Source organism: Chiloscyllium plagiosum, unplaced genomic scaffold (assembly GCF_037043375.1).
Source record: "Chiloscyllium plagiosum isolate Xiang-an unplaced genomic scaffold, Cpla_swu_hap1 HiC_scaffold_7, whole genome shotgun sequence".
Taxonomy (NCBI): domain Eukaryota; kingdom Metazoa; phylum Chordata; class Chondrichthyes; order Orectolobiformes; family Hemiscylliidae; genus Chiloscyllium; species Chiloscyllium plagiosum.
In genome coordinates this window covers 45,334,448-45,345,869 of record NW_028270145.1, presented here as the reverse complement: position 1 = coordinate 45,345,869, position 11,422 = coordinate 45,334,448, and the positions used below count along the sequence as shown (strand labels likewise).

At 39.7% G+C, this 11,422-nt stretch overlaps 1 protein-coding gene across 1 annotated transcript in view; it reads left to right on the top strand.

Moving 5' to 3' along the window:
* Positions 1-1,155: 1,155 nt before the first annotated feature.
* The window catches only part of ppp1r1c (protein phosphatase 1, regulatory (inhibitor) subunit 1C), a 127,651-nt gene continuing 117,384 nt past the window's right edge, over positions 1,156-11,422 (top strand). Inside the window, exons 1-2 of the mRNA XM_043693463.2 lie at positions 1,156-1,602; positions 1,813-1,870. Coding sequence (XP_043549398.1) covers positions 1,522-1,602; positions 1,813-1,870 — 139 coding nt within the window. The 5' untranslated portion in view covers positions 1,156-1,521. The remainder of the gene's footprint in view (positions 1,603-1,812; positions 1,871-11,422) is intronic.

Below are 11,422 nucleotides of genomic sequence, written 5' to 3'. Positions count from 1 at the left end.
CCATTGTTGACCATGCCTTTAGACCTTAGACCCTGAAATTCCTTCCCTGTATCACATAGATGTGGCTATCCTGCTTTACCCGTTTTTTGATTCTTTTAAACTTCCTTCTTTGATGAGCTTTTAGTCATCTAACTTAAGTATTCTCATTGTAGCTGAGTGTCACACTTTTTTTTGTAATTATTCACAGGATACAGGTGTCACTGGTTAGGCCAGCATTTATCAGCCATCTCTAAATACCCAGAAGGCAGTTGAGCGTTAACCACATTGCCATGGGGCTGGAATCACATGTACATCAGCTAATGACAGCAGTTTCCCTTCCCTAAAGGACACTAGTAAACCAGATTGGTTTCTCCTGACAATTCACATGGTTTCATAGTCATCATTAGACCTAATTCCAGATTTTTTTTAAAAATTGAATTTAAACTCCACCATCTGGCATGGTGGGATTTGAACCTGCATTCCCAGAATATTAGTTGGGTCTCTAGATTAATGGGTTAATGATAATGATTCTGTGAAGCTTCCTGGGATGTATAATCATGTTAAAGATGTTCTATGAATGCAAGTTGTTATTATGAATTTAGCAATTTGCATTATTTAATTCAGGTCCTGCTAAGGCTAAAGCTTTTGCTGAAATGTGTTGAAATCAATTTGCCAAAGTGAGCCTAATTGTTCACTTTATAATCAAAACAAAATCTTTATTCGTAGTTAAACTTGCTACCAGCCACACTTGGATAAGATTTGCAAGTTTCCACCTGTGGTTGTGGGGGCATGCTATTTGAATAAGAGAACTGTGTTCTCAGAAGTGAAAGCTTGATAGAGTGCATGCACCTGTAACAAAGAATTGGGATGAGTGAGCAGTCTGACATTGAATCTGAGCCAAGCTCAAACTAAGAAAGATTCATGTTTGTGTCTAAATTTTGAGGAACAGAAGTTATTTAATTCTTGTACTTCAGTTCAAGTCCAAAATATATTGTGCAGAATTTAACTTATGATTCCTCCACTAAGCAGTTAGGTGAACATGCATTGAAATCCACTCCATCAAATGTAAGAAAAGAAAAAAGCTTCCTGAGTTGTGCTTATCAATAATTAACAGTACATCAGCAGGGTCCAAAGGGAGCTTATATTGCACATTTGAGTAGACTACTAATAATATATAGTAGATGGACTGGTGTATTCAAATCCCAGGACACAAAGCCATTCAAGTCCAGCATTGCATTTTAAATTAGTCGGTGGATAAATGCCTGGCTATTGTGGCGTTGGGCTGGTGTACAATTAGCTCATTGTTTTTGATGGTTTGTATTGAGGGCACTGTAGGATTGCAAGAGCAAAGGCAAACATGCTCCTGGATGTCTAATGAGGGAGTTGCTCAGTACAGTAGACGCAGCTCAGAGGACCTTCATTCACTAACTGGGAGACTTTGGGAGAGGCTGCAACAATCCCTGTGTCTTTAAGGAGTGACGGTGGATAACAACAGGAGCTTATTTCTGCTTTCAGGATTGTTAGAGTCTCCTGTGCTACAGTATGGAGCCAAACAGTCCAAAGAAGATTCAGTTTGCAGTGCCTTTATTTCAAAGTCAATTAGACCCCGAGGCAGCTGAACAGGTAAAGAAGAACCTTTCACAAAATATTTGGAAAACGAAGACATTAATTTCAAACGGGTTTTATGAATGCTGAAGCAAGTCTTATTTTAGTTCTTTGTCCTTTTCTCACTATTAAAAATTAAAAAGATAGTTTAAAAATTTTGAGTTTGATTTTAAAAGTTGAGTGCTTGTGGTAAAAACAATTAGTTCTGTTTTGATTGCATTTCCGCAGATCAGAAAGCGAAGACCTACCCCAGCTTCACTGGTTATTCTTAATGAGTCATCACCAGGTAATAGATAAATGATAGAAATCATATGAGTTAAGTGTGAACCTTTAATGACAAGTTGAACAATATGTTTTCTTGTGTGCTGTTATGGTTAAATTAATGGCTGCTGATTTTCCCAAATTATTTGTGCAAAAGCACAGAGAAAGCAAAAAGCAATATGATATTAATTTCAAAATTTTTGGGAAGGACAGGTTTGTTTGAAATGTACCTTTGTAAAATTCATGAAATAAGTAAGCTAATTTTCTGTGATTTGCTGAAATTGTTACCAAACCTCTGCTAGCTCAATGTTACTTTAATAACTCAACAGATCCGCTTAATTGTAATGCTGGAGACCCTCAGCTGTCTTTTACCGCCAGTTACTGGTGACCTGATGACACTGATAAAAAGGAAGCACACTGACAAAGACAGGCAATGCTAAAGATTTGTATTTAATCTATCATTATTGAGGATTTCACCTGAATGGTTACTTGGGATCCGACACACTACAAATTTGAAACTATCACCTTTATAGTGCATACACAATAGAAATCCAATGTGGACCAACGGGAATATGTTTGATCAGCAGGCAGAGATCCTAATGCTCTTGGCTTTTCTGCAGCTGTTTCCCACGTTTGTTCCAGCCGGCATCTTTGAGCTTTGTCCTTGTCAATTGTAAACAGATTACGAGATAAAGGAATCTGACGTACAAAATGGACAGTGCAATGACGCTGCACACATCCATGTTTTGCCCTTGAGATTTTTAAAAAAGAATTGGCTGTAGGACTTCATTGCTAGAATGCGTCATTAAATTCTATTTGGACAATTTTATCCTTTAACCTGTACTTGTGTATATAGATACATATTTAAATTGCATAGTTCCTTACTTGACTGAGGAAGATGCATCAGCACATTTTCTTGATTGAATCTACTGAGAGATATAAATAAAGTCTGATCAGAAATAAACTGAAACATTCTGGAAGCATACAGTAGTAAAGCAACTCTCTCAGGAAATGACTCACCAGCTAAAGTACTTCAAGAGTCATGGGGCAGCATTGTAGGCTCCAGAAATTACAACATTAGTTTCCATATATATAGTACATATACACAAACAAAGGTGGACTTTGATGTCTAGAATTCACTGAAGACCTCCACATACTATGTGAATATGTACTGATGTGTTTCAATCTGGTGACTAGTGAATTACAGGACTTCTGCAGAAGTCTTCAATTTTCAATCAAATTATGTGCTGTCTTTTGATGCAGGTGAATCACAATGTCAATTTATAAGCAGTTTTATTCTATGTATTTGAAGGGCATTCAGTGAGCATTTATTCATAACATATTGAAAGTGTAGTGACCTAACCATGCAATTTACTGTGTCGTCTTCGCAATAAAAATACAGATGTAATTGTTAAACAAATTCAAACCGTTAAGTTGGTCTTCAGTACAGCTGTTCACAAACCAAACAAATCTGCCATCCCTATATAACTATTTATCCGTTTACCAATTTCTACCTTTTTTTATTTGCCTTTGCTTCTTTCTATGTATCTTTCACGCTTTCTCTCAATAGCTCTCATTTGTTTTCTTTCATTGTTTTCACTTCTTTGTTCATAATCCTTTCTCCATCTTTGTCCAAAATTACCTCACTATATCTCTACATATCTTAATACTGTACAAATTTTCCTTCATTGATTAGATTGACTGAACTTTTTTTTTGCACGTTTTGAAGGATAGACTCTGAAATAAAGTGCATGGAGTTGTAAATAGAATTGAAAGAGCAGTCAGGGAGAAATAAGGTTTAGGCTGGCAAGGGGTATGAACGTAGACCCTGGCCTGAGGGTAAGCTGTAGATGATTCTCCTGATACTGTGGTGGATCACTGTTAAATGATAATCAATTAAAAGTACAAATGTACAAATGTAATGATGGGATTTTCATATGCCTTCCACTAATTTCATGTTAATGGTAGTGAGGGAAGACAGAAACATATTAGTATGTAAGGCTGGATTCTGTTCATTTTTGCTTTTGTTGTATTTCAGTTGTCACTTCTGCAGCACTTACAATGAAATAGTAGCTGTAAGTGTTTGGTGTCACTACTGGTTGGAGCAAAGCTGACCATTTGGGATAGTAGAATATAATTGTCATCTAGTGCTGCTAGGAAATGTTTAATGAATATTAAACAATAAAGGGCAAAAAAAAATTGGTGCACCATTTATGTACTTTTATATTGAAAAATTCTTCAAAGGAGGCATTGAGATGTGCCTTTTTCCCTTTTATGCAGTTATAGACATGGAACTCTTGCAGAAAAAAAACACTTTCTACCTTCCTTCCATCGTGAGCTGTGTGTTAAAGATGACAGCACCTTTGACAGCCCAGTTTAGTTAATCCCAATACATTTGTAAAGGTCAACACCAAGTCAGCAAGCTGGGCTTGGCTGGCATAATCACAGACGATAATGTGGGGTAATATCTTTAATAATGTAGATAAATATTCCCAATAACAAGACTGCAGAACATACATTTAAAACAAACTGTGGTAACACATGCATAGAGAAAAAAAACAGAGAGCTCCCTCCCATGCTGACATGAAAATCCCTTTCTATTCTAACTTCAGCTACCATAGTTTCTGTTGGTGTCTTTTCCCCTGTGATTTTTGATGTTGTTTCGACTGTGTGCCCATCAAACCTGAATGGCACAGTGACACCAGAAGTGTAAAGATTATTCAGCACATTTATTTCTTCAAATGTATCACTTTTTCCTAAAGCAGACAATGCCTCTCCACAACAGCCATTAAACTTCCACTGCAATTACTGCTAGCCAGGGCAATATAAATTACAAACCCTTACACCGTGAGTCTCTGCTTTCTCACATTCCAGGCCTCAAACTCAACTTCTCTTGCACTTGTGCATGTTACACTTTGTTTCAAGTAATGTGTTTAATGACTGGCACACATTAAAGTAAAAGTAAGTTACAGCAGAGATAATGGTCATTGCCCTACAACATATGAACTAATATACAATGGATATCTGTATATGAAAATGTAAATCATTCCTCCAAACGTATGCTTTTCCACAAAAAAAACAAATGAAGCTTGCATGGACTATCATTTGCAAATACAAGTTACCCAATGTAAATAAACATTATTGTTCATGAACTGTAACAATTGTATTCTGTCCCACTTTCAATCTAATTTTATAATCAACCTATAAGAGATGTTCTTATACACTCCAGAGCAGGTGTGACTTGAAACCGGTTCTCAATTTCAATTGTCATTGTTAAAACGTGCCTTTCATATATACCTCTGAAGCATTTAGGGTATTTAATTACATGCCTGCATGTTATTCCTGTCACCATTGTCTTGTGTCTGCTCATTCCAGGGATGTTCTTTCCCCAAGGTGTGTCAGTGCTTGCTCAGAGCAAGATGCATGCCTTTTAGATTTATTGCGCAGAATCTTACAGCAGTTGAGTGACATGGGCAATGGCAAAATGTGTGGCACAATCAGACGAGAAGTCCAGCCAGTCTCATTCCGGGTCAGAAGCAACTCATGCCATCTTTTCTGCTTTTCACAAATGACATGGTGGCCTTCGCTTTGTGCAGCATTGAGTTGCCAATTAAGGGAATTATTGATTGTTGACAGCCCAATCCGTCTCATTAGTATTCAGCTTTCTATCTACCAAACAAGCCTATACTTTGAGAAAACTTGACATGTAATCGGAGTATGTACCTGGCAGAATTGACTTGCCACTTGCTCTGAATGACCTCCAAGTGGCAAATAACAAAACTGCAGCCCGCGACATGATCCATGGAGTGAGCCAGATGATCACATGACTCACTGCATTGCTGAGGAATGAGGGCATCATGTCTCTCATAAATGTTGCTGCTCTGGTTCCTCACTCTGCAAATGGATGAAATCTCTGACTTCCAGTGCCACAGAGTCCTCTCCTGTCCAGGACTGAGCAGGGACCTGGTTTCTGGCAGTCCTCCGAGTGCCAGTGGCCTGGGGGCATTTCTTCCTTGGCCAGCTGCAGACCTGCCACAATGTGCTGCTCACCAGAGTGTGGTCTCACACTTTCTAATGTTCCCACTGCCATGTTCAGTTTCTGTCTGCCAATCAGCAGGACAGTTTTGGAATGCCAGTACTCATCCAGGTACACAGTGGCCCCTCCCTTCTTAGCAGATGTGCTCTCACTGCAGTATCTCCCAAGACAAAAGCAATCTTAATTCCAATGAGATCATCTGTCTGTTGTCCAGACTTTCAGGATTCTGTTGGATACATCAGTGTCATCATATACTAATCTATAGGTCCCCTTTTCCTGACTTCTAATGTTGAACACATCTATTGTATGTACTAGAGTAATAGTCAATCTCATGTAAAAGTCGACTCCCTAATTTTGGCCAAATAATCTGCAATTTTCCAAATATTTTGTGTAAAAGTTGACCCTAGTTCTTCACAGGTAGCAGATCAACTTATCTGAATCCGTCTGCTGGCCGTCACATCCTGCCCCAGCTTTCCAGTCTGCCAGTTAGTCCACTCTGCTCATGGTCTTCCAGTCTGCTGGCTCCACTCCAGGTTTTCAGAATTACTATAAATCATTTTATTTTCTTTATTCATTCGGAGATCAATTGGGCTTCTGCTAATGCTATGGTATGAATTTTGACGGGCATGAATTTCAGCCCCTCAAAATTAGTATCCATGTAACAGTTGACTCCATAAATTTAACCTTAAAAAGTAGTCAAAAAAACTCAACTATTACTCGAATATGTACAAAATTCATAGGTAACATTAATGCACAATTCAGAGTATGTCTTTAAAGATTTCCATATACGGCCTGTCTGTGTTCCCTTCCCTTCTACATGGTTTTGGCTGCAATACATTCTTTCTCCAGCAATTTAATCTGGCCACTTCTGCTGTCCATATTTCAAGATATATGCTTAATAGCTTTAAAAACTAACCTGAAAGCAAATTACATTAGAGATGGAGATTACATGACTAGGGCAAGCCAGCTGGTATATCATGTACAAAAACATTTCTCCAAAAATATCACCCATACGATTTGTCATTGCCCACTCTTCTAACCAGGAAAGTTTTCTCTCCTTTTGGGTTCCACAGCCATTAAAAAGTAAAAGAAATTACAAAATCAGTGAATCAATAAAGGAATCTAAGGTTATAATATAAAGATGCAGTGAGAATTTGTTGCCCGCTTCTCCCCCCCCCCCCCCCCCTTTAAACTATATTGATTCTGAAATATCTTTTTTAGTGAAGTGATATTAATAGGCAAAGTCAGATATCAGTACAATGGCCCAACACCTCTGTTTGTCTCCTGTTTCTGGGCTGTGTAAAGGCAGAGCAGACACTTGAATAATTTGGCAATCAGATGGCTCTGATCAAGATGTCCTGATGTTTAATACTTAATCATTTTATGGTGAGTTAATGAGCCATATAGACCAGATCAGATCATTGGTTCGTTCTGAGCTGATGTCAGCATGGATGTACTAAATATGGAGGTTGCACTTTTAATCTAAATAGGAAACATACTATAGAATTATTTTGCAGAGCAGGAGGTCATTTGGTCCCTCACATCTGTGCTGCTTCCTCTCACTTAATCACATCCCCCTGAAACTTTATCCTAATCTTTTAATTTTTCCTTTATCCATAATTTCATTTAAAAGCCATTTTGTGTTCTATTTCTAACACTTTCTGATGGTGCATTCCCCCATGTGTTAATAATGCTGAATTAAAAGAGAAAAAAACTCCCAACCTCTCCCCTTAGTCTTTGCTGATGAGCCTAATTTTATGCCATCTAGTTACTGACCATTAAAATGTTTTCTCCTAATTAAATTACCATGACTGAAATAATAATCCTGTACTCCTCAGACTCCTGTATTTTGGATAAAATTCCCTAACATGGAGATTTCAACTCCTGGTTTTGTACATTTAAAAATCATTAGCTCACCATTTATAATTCAATAATGCAAATATTTTAGGAGTGTTACAGAAATCACCTTTTTATATGATATCTGAAATATCAATTAAAGAGGTTTAGGCGATAATCAAGAGCAATAAATTAAAGATTACATGCAATCTTTCTAATATGAATTATGTTATAAAGTAGAGGGCTGTAAGACAAGAGTCTCACTCAGCTGTAATACTTTCTAGATTTGAACAGCCTGTCGGTATCAACTGCCTAGGGCCTCACTTTTAAGATTGTCTGCTTGCTTAAGTATTGGATTTTTGCCAATACCTTTTGGAACAGTGTGCTCCTAAGTGAATCAGCAATTTAAGGAATGGAGATGGAAAATAGAGTACAAAAATGTATCTGATCCTAAATGTTGCTATTAAAAATTAACGGAATATAATTTGGAAAATGATTGAATTTTCATCGTGACATTTCCACTGAAGAACAGAGATTCCTCAATATGTTCTTAATATCAGGAATGTGACTAATAATTTGACCCAATCTCCACTAAAGTATAAGCTCTCAATAAGCATGTTTATCAAAATCTTCTTCCACATAATGTTCTGAGAAGTGAAAGCTGTGGAAAAGGGGAGGTTGAAGGTAGGGGATGGGATGGACAGGAACAGTCCAACGATCATGTCACTTATTAACAGAAACTACAGTACACAGAAGTCCTTAATGCAAAAGTCTTGCTCTCTCACCCCAAAGTGCAAGATTTTAATGAGTAATGGAAAAAGATAGAAAAACAATAACAAAGTCTTGTCAATAGAAAAGTAACACTCACTTTGCAAAATGTAGCATAATAACTCGGATTATCAACAAAAATCATAATATGAATATTTAATAGAAGAAAAAAATTAACCTGGCTACGCGCTATGTGCGATAATCTAATAAATTTATTTTTTGGATGTGGAGTCCATGCAATTGGTTCCTGAAAAATGTTTGTGGATGCTTGACAATGCCCTGCGCACAATATTCATTCTAGCATTTTTGCTCTTAGATATACATTAATTTTCATAATTGACACAAGTTAAATAGTCAAAATAAACATATTTTACAATGGCAATTAACTTGGAGAATAGGATGCTGAGACTAAGTAAGGTTTTAGGTTAGAATACCTGGCATCCAAGTGCTTATGATTTTTTTGGAAATCAAGGCTTTTAAGGAGATAGTTGCTTAGTGATGATGTTACTCTGTCAGTAACCCAGAACCCCAGGATCTGGGGACATGGGGTTACATCCCACCATGGTAAATGGTGAAATTTGAATTCAATTAAATCTGAAATTAAAGACTAGTCTAATGGCTACAAAGTCCTCTAGTGAAGGAAATCCACCTTCCTTACCTGATCTGGCCTACCTGTGACTCCAGGAGAAAGTGAGAACTACAGATGCTGGAAATCAGAGTCGAAAAGCGTGGCATTGAAAAAGCACAGCAGATCAGGCAGCATTCGAGAAGCAGGTAAATCAACGTTTTGGGCAGAAGCCCTTCATCAGGAATGTTGGGGGTGGAGGGGGCTGAGTGGAGAAGGGGGCTGAGAGATAAATAGGAGGGTTGATGTGGGGGTGGGGGTGGAGGTGAGGTAGCTGAAGTAGATGCAGGTGGCAGGTGATGGTGATAGGTCAAAGGGGAGGGTGAAGCAGAGAGTTGGTAAGGAAGATGGACAGGTCAAGAGGGCAATGTCGAGTTGGCAGGTTGGATCTGCGATGAGGTGAGGGTAGGGGAGATGAGGAAAGTGGTGAAATCAATGTTGATGTCCTGTCATTGAAGCGTCCCAAGGTGGAAGATGAGGGTGGTTTGGATTTGGCTGTAGAAGAGGCCCAGGACTTGCATGTCCTTGGGGGAGTGGGAATGGAATTGAAGTGGTCAGTCACAGGGCAGTGGGGTTGTTTGGTGCATGTGCCCCAGAGATGTTCCCTGAAACATTCCACAAGTTGGCATCTTGCCTGCCCAATGTAGAGGAAAGAGCTGGAAATGTGTTGCTGGAAAAGCGCAGCAGGTCAGGCAGCATCCAGGGAACAGGAGAATCGACGTTTCAGGCATAAGCCCTTCTTCAGGAATGAGGAAAGTTTGTCCAGCAGGCTAAGATAAAAGGTAGGGAGGAGGGACTTGGGGGAGGGGCGTCGGAAATGTGATAGGTGGAAAGAGGTCAAGGTGAGGGTGAAAGGTCAGACTGGGGTGGGGGTGGAGAAGTCGGGAAGAAGATTGCAGGTTAGGAAGGCGGTGCTGAATTCGATGGATTTGACTGAGACAGGGTGGGGGGAGGGGAAATGAGGAAACTGGTGAAATCCGAGTTCATCCATTGTGGTTGGAGGGTTCCTAGGCGGAAGATGAGGCGTTCTTCCTCCAACCGTCGTTTTGTTGTGGTCTGACGATGGAGGAGTCCAAAGACCTGCATATCCTTGCGGAGCGTTTCAGAAAACACCTCTGGGACACCCGGACCAACCAACCCAACCACCCTGTAGCTCAACATTTCAATTCCCCCTCCCACTCCACCAAGGATATGCAGGTCTTTGGACTCCTCCATCGTCAGACCACAACAAAACGACGGTTGGAGGAAGAACGCCTCATCTTCCGCCTAGGAACCCTCCAACCACAAGGGATGAACTCGGATTTCACCAGTTTCCTCATTTCCCCTCCCCCCACCCTGTCTCAGTCAAATCCATCGAATTCAGCACCCCCTTCCTAACCTGCAATCTTCTTCCCGACTTCTCCGCCCCCACCCCAGTCTGACCTTTCACCCTCACCTTGACCTCTTTCCACCTATCACATTTCCGACGCCCCTCCCCCAAGTCCCTCCTCCCTACCTTTTATCTTAGCCTGCTGGACAAACTTTCCTCATTCCTGAAGAAGGGCTTATGCCTGAAACATCGATTCTCCTGTTCCCTGGATACTGCCTGACCTGCTGCGCTTTTCCAGCAACACATTTCCAGCTCTGATCTCCAGCATCTGCAGACCTCACTTTCTCCCCAATGTAGAGGAAACCACATTGAGACAACAGACACAGTAGATGTGATATTTGAATGTGCAGGATAATCTCTGCCAGATATGACTCCAGACCTATTGCAATGCTGTTGATTCTTTCTTGCCCTCTGAAGTGGCTCCGATGGCCAATTAGTTCAATGACAAGAAGGGATGGCTGGCCTTGCCAGTGATGCAGCATCTCATTCAATTTCCTCTTAGTAGGTGTAGCATCCAAATTAAATTTATTTATTGTGTTTTATCTTTCTCTTTCTCCCTTCATCTCCTAGTCAGACTTAATCTATTTAGTCTACCACTGAGTGGCAGGTAGCCAAGGGTAATAGTCGATGAGTATTTTGGTGACTGGAAGCCTGTGGGGTTTCTCAAGGACCAATGTTGGAGCTCTTGTTGTTTGTGGAATGTATAAAAGCAATTTAGATTGAATGTAGGTTGGGGGATCAGTGAGTTCATGGATGATACAAAGATTGGTGGGGTAGTAAATAGTGAGGAGGATAGCCTTAGATTACAGGAGGATAGATTCAGGATGCTCACAAGGGCTAATCAGTGGTAAATGGAATTTTATTTGGATATGCGTGAGGTGATACATTTGACCAAGACAAACAAGATAAGGGAATACATGGTGAATGGCAGGATCCTGGGGAC